Genomic DNA, 14533 nt, shown 5'->3' with positions numbered 1-14533 from the left:
GCCGCCCCGTAACCTTGCTGCCAGGCGAGAAACCCCTCCTCAGGAGTTTTCCACGCTCAGTGGAATCTCTTTTCCTTAGTCCCAGACTAAAAATCTCTCTTTTTTCCAAGCCATGTGAAGGTTTGTTTCACAGCAGCAGCGCTGTCAGACCTGGCTGGCAGCTGGCTCTCGGCGGATGCGGTCGGGGGTCGGAAGGGAGCACACAGCTCGGGGGGCTGCCGCTGGGGCGGAAGGACGGTGAGATCCTTCTTGCCACAGAGCACCTCTGGTGGCTTTGAGCAGGGAGAAAAAAGGGTTTTCTGCTGAAAACTGATTTACAGATAGAAGCAGAGCAAGGCTACACAGAGCGTTTTCACTTGCCTGCACTCATCTGCAGGAGGTAACGGTTCCAGCTCAGAAGGAGCTCGTGCCAGGTTTGAATGCGTGGGCAGCACACGTCGGTGAGGAATGGGACTCACATGCGGCAGAGAGCAAACCAGTGACAAACCCTTCCCGTACGAGAGGCAGAACGCTCAAACCACAGGCCACAGAGGCCCTGGCACGTCCGTCTGAGAGCTCTGCGCGTGTTTGCAAAGCTGGGCACCAGCGTCGAGGAAGCTGCAGCTTCCTCTGGAGATCCAGGGACGGGACAGCCCTGATGCAGCCCCACGCCGGGGTGGCCAGGCCTGCTCCCAGGGCCTGACGGTCAACGGTTCCCACCCACTTCTCTACCCAACTTCAACAGCCTTTGCAGGAGACAGCAGAGCTTTGGCTTCTCATCACTTTTGTGTCTCATAAGACCCATTTGAGACACAGTTTCATAACCAAAACCAGTAGGGCTTTAAGTCCTCCCAGCCAGGAGTTCGCAGGGTCCCCGCTACGATCTTTCCGGCTCTGCTTTCCTCTCGTCGGGGTTTTCCCTGCCGAGCCAAGCTCCAAAATACAAAGGAACCTGGGAGAAAATAGCTGTTTGTGGGCCCGGCTGTGCTTGGGGCTGGCGCCTTGGTCTGTGCCAGCAAACAGCCGTTTCGCTCTTCTGAGCATCGGATGAAAGTTTGCTGCATTCACCCTTTTCACTGAACGGGCTTTTGCGTTTGTTATTCCAGCGTAAAAGAAATAGGGAGAAAAAAATCAAATGGGCCCGGAGCATTTTCTGTTCTTAGAGGCCATCTGAGCTTTTTGGACTCAAAGTAAAATAAATTACATCTCTGTGCAGCTTCCAGGTACCCGAGTGACTTGTTGAACAGAGCCGCCTCGCACGTCAGAGCTCTTGGTTAGGCTTTTATTTCTGGCCTTTACAGCAGCATCAGGCCTTTAAGTGCTATTTTGTCAGAAGTAGGCTTAGCTTTCCCCTTCAGCCGTGCTCTGCAGCTTGCTGCAAAGTGTTCGTGCAGGAAGGGGAGACGGGCTCGATGTGAAGAGAACATCTCTCTGAACATAGCTGTCCTGCTGTAAGTGGTTAGGAGAAATTCTGCGTAAAGGGTGTTATTTAAAAGCTGGCTTCTGGTCCTAGTGCACAACATCCTTATCCGCAGCCTGCGGAAGTTAACTGGAGTCTGTCTTCTGCCTTTGAAGAGCAGCGAAACAGGCTGTAGAGGCTAGCGGGGAGTGAAATGTCTCGCAGGGTCTCAGACAGCAAGGATGAGAAAAGGGTAAATTTGTGTCTGGGCCTCTGCAGGCATGCCTCTGTGGTCCTGTCCTGCCCAAGAGCCACGGTGAGGCAGCCAGCACCGATGGGAACGTCCCACGGGACGTCAGCACATGCACAAGCCTACAGCAAGCTGCGGAGCGCCTTCCCAGCCTGCAGCATGGCACGTCTTCTCCTCATCCAAAGGAACTACGTTTTCCAGCTGAGGACACTGCAGTTTGCTCTCCAAAGCTGGTGCTTGGTGCCACCAGCAGGACAAGGTGGCTCCTGGCTGGGAGAAGGTCTGTGCCCCAGAGCCCTTCCCACGTGCTGGGCCCTCTGGGGCTTCCCAGGGATGAAGATCCTCATCATCAGCACAGCAAATGGCAGCAAGGGCTGAGGGCAATGGTCCTTACTTTGAACTGTGTCCTCTCCTCAGCTGGTGTCGGGCTGTTTCACAGCAGCCCTAGGAGCATCTCTTGCCCTGTCATGTCTTAGCCAGTGCCTCTCAGGACCGTCACTGCAGGCCCCAAGGCACTGCGACGTGGGGCCTGGTTTAACTTCTCTGTTTCTTCAGCGCCTGAACGAAGTTCAGCTGTAGGCTTGGAAATCAGTCTGGAAGAAAGTTTGCAAGGTTGACCCCGTCCCAAGGCACAGGCAGCTTACAAAGCTTGGCCGGTGACAGCACTGCTCGGCTGTCCTCGTCCCTGGGAGACCTCAGGTCTCCCCCCCAGCCTCCTCTTCCCTGGGCTGGACAGCCCCAGCTCTCTTAGTCTTTCTTCATCCAGCAGATTTTCCAGCCTCTGGCCGGTCTCCTGCTGACTTTGGGACCCAGGTTCCCGTTTTCATCCTACCCGCAGCCGATGGTTCCTTGGTGCGTTCGTGGCTGCGTCAAGAGCAGCCTCTGAGAGGCTTTGCAGAAGCCCCCAGCTCTGGTCTGCTGGTCCCAAGAGGAGGAGGCACCTAACGCATGGTGGCAAGGAACAGAGGAGGAGATGTCCCAGTTGCGGTGGGATTAGAGTCTCCAGGTGGGCCGGCTGCTGGGCTGCTTTTCTCTACAAGGATTTCCGAGATGGCTTCTGAGTCCCTCCAGCGTCGTGTCTTTCCATGGGCTGTCCAGCCAGCTGGATGGTGGTATGAAGGACCAGCTCGCCCCAGGTAGAGGTGGAGAAGAGGAGCTCGGCAGTTCTGGAGACTGTCCCTGCCTGCTCCCCAGGCCCAGATCTGCACTCCTGGCTGGCGCTGAGGTTTGACCTCCCTCCTGCCAAAACCTGCTGCTCCATTGTCACCCTTCCCCAGGTCTCTTTAACCACCTTGACCCTTCCATTGGGCTGCTTCGTGTCTTCAGCCACGCTCTCCTGGGCCCGTGCTGCCTGCAGCCGTGCACTGAGAGCCAGCGCGGGGGAAGAGCCGTGTCTCCGCTTCACCTTCTCTCGGCTGTGCTGAGTCTCCAATTTTAGGCATGGCTGTGGAGTTTCGAGGCAAGCTTGGTTTTGGCTTCTTGTTCCTTTGGCGAGACACAAGCCTAGGAGCAGAGGATCGGGGAGGAACACCGGGCTTGTCACACCCCTGTCCCCTCTCCCGGGTTACCAAAGTTGACCGACTCTGCCGACACCACGAGCAGCCGCTCCCGTCCGCCTCTGCCGCCCTGGGGATGTGGCGCAGGGGCTCGGGCACCGCAGCCTGAGAGCCCTTCCCCAGCCTCGTCGAGCACCAGAAGCTTTTCTCTTCTTTCAAGCTCAGTTCCTCATCTGGGGCCCAGCTTTAAGTTCCTTCCCAGCCCTGGACTGACCCTCGGCACCAACCAGGGCTTTTTAACTGGCAGATTTTGGCAAGGGGCGGACACCACAAGGGGAAATCAGCTGCAAGGAGCTATAGGAACATAAGATGCTAGTTAGGGAGAGTCATGAGCCTGGCTACTCTTGGTAGTAGATCCTCTCGCTCTTGGTAGATGTTGGAGTGCACGTCCTTCCCCAACCTTGAGCTCCCCTTATTGACCTGTTGTGCAATAATTTGTCTAACCCGTGTCTGAACCCACTGACACTCTTTGCTTCCACAGCCTTGCACAGCAGCAAGTTGCAGAAGTTACAACCCACTGTGCGCAGAAACGCCTCCTTTGGCCTGGTTTAACGTGCTTTCCAGCTCAATCCGTATTCACAGCCGAGGCAGGAAGGCTGGGGATACCGGAGTTGATCTGATTTGAATGTGTGGAGGATGGTGGATTCTACATTTTCATGTTAATATACCCCTTGACGAGGCTAGGGAAGAAATTGCAGGAGGTGACCGTTTGTCGTAGGTGGGAACGGAAACCGATGACCCGAGAGGTTCCCTCTACTCTGACGTTTTGCTGTGAATCACATGAGTTAACTTCTTACTGTAAGGCTCAGATGTGTTTTGACAGGTACAAAGGGATACCAAGAACACAACATCCCGAACAACCTTTGAGTAAGGTGGGTGCTTGGTGGTACTTAGGGTTCTATAGCTTAGTACAGCCCTGCAAAATGCCTTTCAGCGTCACCGACCGACGAGCTTATACGCCAGTGATTGTTGCGCAGAAAACGGTACGAGATTTATTAAAGAACGATGGGAAGTGTGAATGGTAACTTGTGAATTTTTTTAGGTGCGTTACTGTGAAGAGGTGCAGGACTCTAAAGAAAAGCGTATTGAATTTGTCCTGGTGACATGGGAACATTTTGGAAGACGAAAATATGTTTATTGCCGATACTGTCAGAGGCAAGGCTTTCCTGAAGGGTCTCGCTGGGTTGCGCAGCACCAGACATTTCTGCTCCGCGCACCGCACGCACGCTCGCTGCAGCGAAGCAGGGTCCGTGCGTGCCGAAGCGTCTGTGCTCTGGTCCGAGATCTGGTCTTGGGCGACGGGAGTGACACCGTCCAGCAGACCCGATTTCTGATCTCTAGTTTGCATTGATCTTACGTTTAGACACGCAGTCAGAAGAACAGACCCTCCCTTTTCCAGTGCCTTTGGAAAGATCGCAGCTTCGTAGAATGAGTCCTTTCTCCTCCACCCTTAATCTACAACCCAGCTTTCCGGGGAGATCCTACTTTGAGCTAAGATCTTCGGCCCACCAGCTGAGCTTGCATTCTTCTTTACAGTCCCTGAATTCAGCCGGTGAGCCGAGTGCCTCTGGCATTTCCTCTTGGTCTGTGCTTCTGGGCATCTCCAAAATATTTGTTTGTTTTGTTCCGTTGTGTTTGTTTTCCCCATGACATGCGGATGGCAGGGGGAACTCACTTCTGTCTGTCAGTGGCCTGCTCCTGCCGAGGAGGGAGTTGCGGTGGTGTAGTTCTTGTGGTGTTTTCATCTGTACGTACCAGCATGGGCAGTTTAGGCGTGGGGTGACGGAGCAGCACAGTAACTCCTGACGTGGGTGCTGTTCTTGGCAGGGCCGGCATGGCTGAACCCTTCTGCGCAGCCGGCCGGCGGAGCAGATCCCTCGTCTCTAGTTCGCATTGATCTTGTGTCTAGGGACAGTCAGAAGAACAGACCCTCCCTGGCAGAAACCTGTGGGGACGTCTCTACGGTTTGCTTTCCCTATACAGCCAGAAAACGCAGCCTCTGCCGTGAGATTTGTTCTGTGAAATTTGTTTGCTCAATTAAATCTAGACCCCTCTTAAGAAAGAATTGAGTCTAGATGCAAGCAAGGTCTACTAAGGCCAGCTCACAGACCCCTCGCCGTCTGGCTTAAGCCCCTGAAGATGTGGGCTCTCAGCCGCTCAGCTTTGAGCACTGGGCTCGGCTTTTGCAAAACCAGACGTGATGGTATGGAAGTCTGGTTTTCCGCAGAGCAGAGGAAACCACTCCCGTGACCCCTCGCTCGTCCCGCAGCACCCACGGCCGCTTTGCTTGCCTCCTTGCGCCCGGTCCTCGCGGGCAGTGGCGGGACGTAGGCAGTACAGGCAGAACGAGTGACGGTATCGGGCAGCCAGCGAAGGAGCCGCAGGCACAGTGCATCTCTCTCAGCTGTTTTCTAACCAGTCTTTGCACATCTTCCGTTGCTAAAGATCCTGGGCCCTGATTCTTCCGCCACTCTGGATTTACACCACTCCATGGGCTCCAATGGAGTAATTCACAGCTTCCTCTGGTGTAAGCCCAGGAAGAATGGGGGCCCCCGATTGTTTGATTTCCATCCCATAACCCGGAATGAGGAATGCTGCAGCATGACCCTTGCCAGAATAACCAGGGGCCCTGCAACTTTCTTTTTCTTTGTGCTTTTTATGTTTGGTTTTTTTTTCTCATCGTACTGCTGTGCGCTAATGGCTTGAACTCTGTTTTGTTACGGACGTTTCTTACTTTGTGTCCAGTGTACCGAGATCCGCTGCGATGGCCACGAGCAATACTCGTGTGTGCGGTACGGACCTCTGCAGCCACGGTCTGGGGTGGTGGGGCAGGGGGAAACGGGGTCCTGAACGTGCCCGTGTGTCCGTGCTCAGGTGGACTTGTATGGCAGCGATGCGCAGAGACCTTGAAAACCACTTTTTGAATAGGGGCACGGGGCGCGATTCATTAAAACAGCCTCGGGAGGTGCTGCTCGGCATCGCCGGATGCTTTCCCACCAACACACACGTCAGCGGGGAGAAAAGCCTGCTTCCTGGCCCGAAGAGAGGTGACAGCTGGTCACAGAGCTAGACAGGGGGTTCCTTAAAATACAGCACCCTTCATCAGTGCCCTCCCATGCAGCGCCAACCTGGGGCTTCATCTTGCCCTCTCCCCCTGGCTCAGGACCGCCTCCTGGCGAGGACAGGCTCCTGGCTCAGGACCAGCTCCTGGCTCAGGACCAGCTCCTGGTTCCGTCCCCGGCTGCCACCCGGCTCCCAGAGGTGTTTTTTGCACCCAGGGCTCAGGCACAGCCCAGTCTCAGGAAGGTGAGGGGCACCCCGATGCATCCCACCCGTGTAGCTGCAGTCGAAGCTACAGCCCGGTGCCGTTCGGGCGCTGTGGGGGTCTGAGGCCAGGCATCTGCCCCCAGGGACCCCCACCCCCGGGGACACCCACCCCCAGGGACCCCCGCCCCGGCTCCATTCCTGCCCAGACCGCAGGCACGGCAGGGGATGCAGCCCGGGAGAGACACACCAGTGGCTGCTCTTCTTTTCTCAGTCCCTGTCCCCCAAGGAGTGCTTTTAAGTGATTCACCTGAGGGTCAATCTAGAGACTACTTACCAAAGGGCCATGATATTCTGCCAAGGCTAAAATTTCCTGCCCCTTTTCTGGAGGAAAGTCCAATGATTTGGCATCCCGAGCAGGTAGCGATCAGACTTGATGTTCTCAAGGACCGTGATGGGATCTGGCAGTCAAAGAGCAGATACCCCACACTTCCCAGACGTGAGACTCACCAAAACGGCCAGCAGTCCGCACTCAAACTCACGGGTCGTCTTTGCGACCCCTCTCCATGCTCTTTGGGCTTTTAATGAATCAGGCCTCCCGTGGCTGGCTGGATGCTTAGTTAATGGTTAAATGCTCGTGAGTGTTTTTCAGGTGGTTGTTGTTTCATAGCTGTGATGTGTGAAATGTAGTATCTCTTTATAGGATGCAATTTTGAGACACAAGGAACGCCTTACTCTCAATTAGGCAAGTATATTTATTACAATTAACTGGCACCTACTCCATGTCACTCATCCTTTTTTCTTTTTTAAATCTTTAACTTTTCTTTGGCGAGTGAGCAGCATTTCTTGGGCATACCCTGCTCACAGAGCAATCTTGGATGTCATGGCAGCAGGCAAATTTGGAGGAGGAATGGCGATTGCCATACGATATAAAGGCATTTTAAGTGTTCCACTGTATGGTTGTAGAGAGAAGCCTGAAGTCAGTGCTCTGGAAGTGGCCCTGTAATTAGGAACTGACCCTCCCGCTCAAAGCCATACGTATTCCAGTTCATTGAGGGCGCTGGAGCACGGGCCAAATGCCGAGGAGGTGATTAGCCCCTCTGCAGCTAATTGGAGCGAGCGTTCGTTGGAGCTGCCTGCCTGCCCCATGCAGATTGCCTCCTCCCGGGGCAGCGGCGCTCAGCACCCTGCAAGGTCAGGCCCCTCGGTCCTCCCCGGGGGAAGGAGCCCCGTGCTCAGCCCAGCGGGATTCCCTCCCCGGGCAGCTCGCACACCGTGCCGGCCAGCCTGCAAGGTCCATGCGGTCGCTGGAGAAGCAAGCAAGCAGAAATTGTTTCTCGTTCCTTTCTTTACCCCGACTTCACGTGCTGTTTTCTCTCCTGCATGCCTTTCCTTGGGAATGACCACAGTTGACATTAAAAAAATGGTGGCAGGTACGGAATCACCCCCGTCGAGTTGCGAAACTGGGGCGTCCGCGTGCATGTGAGCTGTCTTGTGAAACGATCCAATAAATCGATGAATAAATCTCACCAGAGTGTTTTATTTTTCAAGCCGTATTTACCCCTGCAGGCGTGAGAGTGTTTTGTGGATGTGTCAGTTCACGTTTCAGTGACCGCTGGAGAAAACCACCTGGGGAACTGGGCTGGTGGCTTGTGAAACCCTGTGCCTCTGTCTTGTCGGGGACGTGACGCTGTATCTGTCAGATTTGCAGTAACCGAGTCCTGTGCGTTTAAACCAGCAGCCGTACCGAGCCGTGGAGGTTTCCAGGCATTTTCCAGCCTTCCCACGAGCTAGCTCTTGTCTTACGTGGGGCCGGTTGCTCCTCAGGGAGGTTTCTTGGTGTGACGTAGCGTCTCTGTCAACGTAGGCCTTTGTACGTGCTTTTGGTTCCCAGGACTGCCAGCCCTCGAATACACACACACGGTTTATCTGCTGATCCTCGGTCCCCTCCCCGTGCTGGGCCTGACCCTGCAAACCGTTGCTTGCATGAGTAACCCTTAGTCCTAAGAGCAAGTTGTGTTAGCTAGAGCCTGGAGTCCTGGCCGGGATTGCACGTCTCCTTCTGCTAGGGCCAAATTTTAGGAGACCATGAGGATCCCGCAGGCTCGTGAGCCCAGACAGACAGACAGTGGGATGGGACGGAGACAGACAGGCACTGGGGAGCAGCGAGAGCAAAACTCGGGTGGATATCTGAGTCCCGGCCATAAAACCTCAGCCACGCTGGCAGGCCGCAGTTGCACAAGCTCAGAGCGTCCCTCCGTGATGGAAGGCGCCCTCCGTGAGCCAGCAGCCCCCTCCGCTGCGCAGCTCCCTGCCTGCTTCTTGCTGCCGCGACGGCGGCCAGCAGCCCGAGCCCGCGCCGTGCCTTCGCGCTACGTGTCGGCCCTGCATGCGGCATGCGCTGTTCCGTGTCCGCTCCACGTGGCTCGGTCGCTGACGGCCGTGCTCCCGCCAGACTAACCTGATGTCCTTTGTGTATTCCAGTTGCTTGGTTTTCTTTCGATCCTGCCTCTGCCCACGCTGACATCATCTTTTCTAATGACAACCTGACTGTCACCTGCAACAGCTATGATGACAGGGTTGTGCTGGGGAAAACGGGCTTTTCCAAAGGGCTCCATTACTGGGAGCTGTCAATCGATCGTTACGATAACCACCCTGACCCGGCCTTTGGCGTGGCACGCATCGATGTCCTGAAGGATGCCATGCTGGGCAAGGACGACAAGGCCTGGGCCATGTACGTGGACAATAACCGGAGCTGGTTCATGCACAACAATTCGCACACCAACAGGTAGGCCGTCTGCAACGGGCGCTTCCTCCCAGAGAGCACAGCCCGAGCTCAGCCCGCGTCAGAGCCCGTGGCTTTTCCAGTGGCACCTACAGGCGCCCACGGGAAGGGTGACATCGCTCCTAATCGCCTCCGTTAGAGGATGCGCCCTCACCCGAAGCAGAGGAACGGTCCCTGCCTCCCTGGTTCTGCCTTGCTCCAGTATTCCCTCCCTGCCGGCTGCGACTCTTTCCGTGCTGAGTCTTGGCCCGAGCACAGCACCGCTCCTGTGTGGCACCCCCTTCCCGTTAACACCCAAAGCCTTGCAGGTCGTGCAACGAGAAAATGGTGTTTGTCTTTATCCCTGTGCCACAGCTATCGCTCGCTTTCCCCGTGGGACAGAGGGCTGAGGGCTTTGAAGCTTGGGGTAGCTTGGGGACAGCCCGGTGTCACCTTCCTGCAGCCTCACGGGCCGTCCCCTGGTGGGTCGACGGGTTTTGAAGCGGTCCCTGCAGCTTCGCTGCCCAGCTCCACTTGCTTTCCCCTGTGGTTGCGTTGCTGTGGCTGCTCTGGTAGATGGCTTTGCCCTCGGGGACATCACAGCAAGCAGAAAACACCTCTGCGAGAGCCCTGAGGAGGAGGTGCCCAGGGCCCTGTGAGCGTGGCTGGGCTGGGTACAGGTCATGGCCTGGCTCCCGGGTGAGCTGTGAAGTTGAGGTCCATGGGTTGAACCCTGAGCCAGGAGTACAAAGGACGTGAAGCCACAGAGATGCTCTGATCTTCTTCTCGCCCCCACAGAACCGAGGGTGGGATAACGAAAGGCGCCACGGTGGGAGTGCTGCTGGATTTGACCAGGAGGACCTTGATGTTCTCCATCAACGAGGACCAGCAAGGGCCTGTCGCCTTCGAGAACCTGGAGGGCCTCTTCTTCCCCGCGGTCAGCCTCAACAGGAACGTGCAGGTACGTGCTTTGACCACGCTCCACAGCAGCGTACCCTGCGGCTGAGCTTGCTGGTGGACTCTGATGCTGCTGTCGCTGTGGTGTGTGTTGATGCTCGGCACCACGGGGACTTTGTGGAGCGGGGAGGGCTCTTGTGCACCGGGGGCGGCTTGGAAAGAGCTAAACTTACACCCTACACCAGCTGTGAGTCTCTAAAGTCAGGACAGGCCTTCCTGCAGCCACAGCTGCTGCCTCTGGCTCCTCGCTCCGGGTTTCTCCATCAGGGCTGAGGAAGCACCAGGGTTCTCCAGCCCTCCTTGGCTGATGGGGTTTGACAACTCTGCTTCGTAGTACTACCCCACGAGAGCCCCACTAGCTCTTACAGCTCTCCCAGGACACGGACAGGAGCATTACCAGGGAGGAGGGCACCTTTTAGAGCCTGTTCGCCTCTGGGGAGTTTCAAACCCCTCTTCTCTTCATCTCTCCCAAGCTCTCAGCTCTCCTGAACGTCACCAAGCGGTGGCTCCCTGGGCCTGTCTGGTATTTTCATCTTTCATTTTTTCTTCTCACTACTCTCATCCCTGCTATCCTCTCCCCCAACAAGCCCCCCCCACCCCGTCTTCACCGAACCTGGCTTTGCCGCATCCGCTCCACCACCGCTTGCACCTCCAGGACCGCCCAAGTGCCCAGGCACATCCTAGGACACGTGAGACGTAACGGATGACTTCAGGTTGTCGAGCATTTTGGCATGTTCTTCTGCAGTGGATGTCAAAGGCATCACCTCTGTGCAAGGGCAGAGGCACCAAGTGCCTTCTGTAAATTAGGGATCCCTGGATTAGGGCACGCTCTGTTTCGTGTGGCGTGTCCTGCTCTGTCACCAAGGCAGTGACAGTTTTCCAGCGGCACTGGGGCAGAGGTTGGTCGGTACCGTCCCAAACCCTGGGAGCATCCCTACCGGAGTATCCCACCCCAAGGGCCTTGCGGGCAGGGGAGGCTGCCCGGCTTGGAGCAGGGCTGGCAAACGTGCGACGTGCCGGGGCCGTCCTGGTGTTTAATTAGGAGACTTTAAAGCAGCCGGTCTTGTCTGCGCTGGTTTTAGAGGTTACTGTATTAATTTAGTGTGGTAAAACCATCCTGCTCTGTGATGGGTTTGATTCCTGCAGAGCCCTAAGAGAGCAGCGCGTGTCTGGAGCCCCTTCTGCTTCCTGACAGTTCTCTGGGCAAGGCAGAGCTTAAATCCCCTGACAATAGAGAAGTCCCATGGGATGCTGATAAAAGGCTGCTAATAAACCCAAGCCATTCGTTATCCTTCTTCAAAGGTGTATGTGTAATTAAAAATGACTCTAATTAGGAGGGAAATAATTGTATTTTAGATAAAGTTTTCCATAATCTGTATCCAAAGGGGAAAATGCTGCTGTTCCAATAAAAGAAGGAATTGTGCTTCCCTCCCAAATTAAAGTATTTGTGGAAGGAAGTGAATTATCCGTGTGCAGCTCCTGGGCGCGTGTGTGGGTCTGTGCAGGACCCGGCCCCTTGCCCGCTCAGTCCGTACGAGCAGACCTGCCCGTATCCCTTCCCGTGGACCGGGGTTTTCCTGGACGTGGTGAACAGCAGGTCTCTGGTATTTCTTCCACTTTCCCTTTGTCCCTGGGTTGCATTCTCTGCCACATCACTCCCCATCCCTGGATGATGCTGGGCCAAGTGCCTAGATCTCATTTTCGTAGGATCATGGAATGGTTTGGGTTGGAAGGGACCGATAAAGGTTGCACTTGAGCATCCCCCCCACGCCGCAGCACGGCTCTGCCCCAGCACCCTGCTGCTGCTCAGCTTCACCGCCGCAAAGGGCCTTCATCCCACCAACAATCGGCCACGTCCCCTCCGCTGTACGGCCTGCGCTCTGCTCAGGAGCTTCTCGGAGGTCTCCTTCTGTACTGAGCACCTTCGCTGTCCTTCAGGCCCCTCCATACCCTTTTGTCCGTCCCATCTGCAGAAGGACCCAGCTGGTGCCGTGTCCCACCTCTTCCAGCAGCTGGCTGTTGGACTTGTCCGCAGCCAGCTGGGAATATTTGGGGCTTGGTACCACTGGTGCCAGCGGTCTCCCTTCACGCTGGAGCCGAGTAGGGGATCCTACAGCGCAAACAAGTCGTGCGGCAGCAAGATGGAGCCACCGCCGTGGTCCTGGTGATGGCCTCTCCCACCGCCCTGGTCCCCACTGCAGCAGGGAGGGTGCACAGTGGGGCAGGAGGAGCAGTGGGCTCCCTGCGACATCTCCGGCCACATCCTGCCTCTCCCAGGGCGCTGCTCCTGCCCTTCCTGGGGATGATGTGCCAGCTGCCATGCCGTGGGCTGTCCCACCGGGCACGGAGGGACACGACTGAGCCCCGTGTCTCTCATTGCAGGTGACGCTGCACACCGGCCTGCCGGTCCCCGAATTCTACGCTTCGCGCTCGGCCATGCCCTGAGGATGCTCCCGGAGCCGGCTGCCTCTTCTCGGGACGAGAGGATCCAGCCCGTTCCCTCCTGCGGGACGAGGCCAGCCGCCGAGCCGCCGGGTCCCTGCTCGGCCACCGGCCGGAGACGGGGAGGCGAAGCGGGAAGGAAGAACCTGGCTTTTGGCCGTCTCTGATTTCCACCCTCCCGCGCTGTCCTGTGTGTGTGCGCTTCGCTGTTTAGCTCTTTTTGGCTGATGACGTACCTAGGTAGCCTGAGATGTTCCTCTGTGTCCGCTTTTAGGTTTGGTTTTATTGATTTGAGTTGGGGTTTGGGGTGGGGGGACGGTTTTGTCTCATTTGGCAGAGAGCTTTCCCCTCCCGTGGGGCTGGCCGGAGGGACCGAGGAGGGACCCCCGCCACGGGAAAGCTTTCACCCACGCCCGCCCTGTTACTTTGCAGGATATTTCTTTGCCCCGTTGCCTTTCTCGCAGAGCGCCCTCGGTCACGTGTAGAGGTGGGTCCTGGATTACCAGTCAGTCTCCGTGTCCCTACCAAAACGCCCGGCCCTGTCCCTTGTCCCCACGAGGCATTTCTGTGGGGCGCATCGGGGGGGGGGGGTTACCCTGTCCCCGGGTGCTCCGGGTGCCGTCCGGCCCTCAGTCCGGCGCCGAGCACCCACGCAGTGCTCATCCCCCGGCTCCCCGCAGCCCAGCGCCGGCACGCGTGCCACAGCCATATGCCGGAGAGCCCTCGCCCGGCTCTTTGGAGATTAGCGTTTATTTTTTTATAGTTGCCGTATAAAGCCTAGCCTTAAATACTACCTGATAGTGTCCTTCTGTTCACAGGAGAATTCATTCATTCTGCAGCGAGGGTCTGATGGGGAGCCCGGGGATGGGGACGGGGACGGGGATGAGGATGGGGATGGGGAGGAAGGAGAGCTGGCCACAGCCCTGCCACGCACTCAGGAATACGCGCCTGCTGCCCTGCCTGCGCCTGCTGCCGGCAGCAGTTCCCTTCACCCCGACTTTCTGGTAATTCAGAGGCAGGAGAGGAGCGGGAGGTCGCGGGCGCCGTGCCCGGTACCAGCCCCCATCCCCGTGCCGAGGGCGCCTGCATGCGCATGTCCCCACGCTTCGCTTTTCGGTCCCTCGCCGTCTCCCCAGCACGGCTGGTGGGGCTGGGGGAGGCGGCGGTGTCGCTGCCGGGTGGGTGCCGGCGTGCCCAGCCTGGCCGGAGACCTGCAGCTCATCCAGCCGGGGGCGGGTGGGATGCTACGGGAGTACCGATCCAGCAGAAAGACGAATGTAAATAGACCATTCCCTTCCGGCGTGCCCTCCTCCAGGACGGTCCCATTCGTTCCCTTGTTGCTCTAGTATTAAGTTTACCTAATTTATTGGATGGGTGCTATCTTGTTGACTTACACCGAGGAGTTTCTCTCAGCTGCAGGAGAGCCGTGTTGCGGGACAACGTTGAGCAGCTCTTTGGTGAATTCCTGACGAGCCCCCGTGGCCGGCTCACCCGGGGCTCCTCTCTCAGCCGTTACCCCCTGTTCTTTAGGATGTTCATGGTGCTTATTAGACTCCCAGTGATTGTAAGACGTCGTCCCCCTGTACCGCGATGATAGCTGCCTACAGCCGCTGTACTGAAGAGAAGTGTCATGTTTGCTGTTCTAATAAAGGACTTTTATGAGAGAAGGGTAGAGCATCCCAGAGCATCTCTGCACCGCCACAGCCCCCGGCTTCAGTTCCCATCTCGTTCCCCCCGGCGCGGGTCACTGCAACGCACCCCGTGTCCCTCCACTGTCCCCGTCGGGGGATGGCCGCAGAGAACGGACAGAACTCGGTTCGCAGGAGGGAGGGGGGCAAGGGAGCCAGCTGAAACCCAGTGCTGCGGCAGCACCACGAGGTGACCGAGGGGGGGGGGAGTATGTGCCACCGTGTCCCCTTCCC

At 57.0% G+C, this 14533-nt stretch overlaps 1 protein-coding gene across 5 annotated transcripts in view; it reads left to right on the top strand.

The window, feature by feature from the left end:
* Positions 1-14278, top strand: part of TRIM9 (tripartite motif containing 9) — a 68637-nt gene extending 54359 nt beyond the window's left edge. For 2 of the 5 annotated variants that reach the window (XM_075753175.1, XM_075753174.1), the window contains exons 8-13: positions 4548-4736; positions 7152-7193; positions 7858-7881; positions 8933-9236; positions 10011-10173; positions 12552-14278. In XM_075753175.1, the coding sequence (XP_075609290.1) occupies positions 4548-4736; positions 7152-7193; positions 7858-7881; positions 8933-9236; positions 10011-10173; positions 12552-12614 (785 nt within the window). In that variant the 3' untranslated portion in view covers positions 12615-14278. Of the gene's footprint in view, positions 1-4226; positions 4737-7151; positions 7194-7857; positions 7882-8932; positions 9237-10010; positions 10174-12551 lie in introns of those variants that run through there. The other 3 variants (XM_075753176.1, XM_075753177.1, XR_012835519.1) reach the window with 2 other exon arrangements.
* Positions 14279-14533: the final 255 nt, after the last annotated feature.

This window comes from Balearica regulorum, chromosome 5 (genome assembly GCF_011004875.1).
Source record: "Balearica regulorum gibbericeps isolate bBalReg1 chromosome 5, bBalReg1.pri, whole genome shotgun sequence".
NCBI lineage: Eukaryota > Metazoa > Chordata > Aves > Gruiformes > Gruidae > Balearica > Balearica regulorum.
This window is presented reverse-complemented; position numbering and strand designations above follow the sequence as displayed.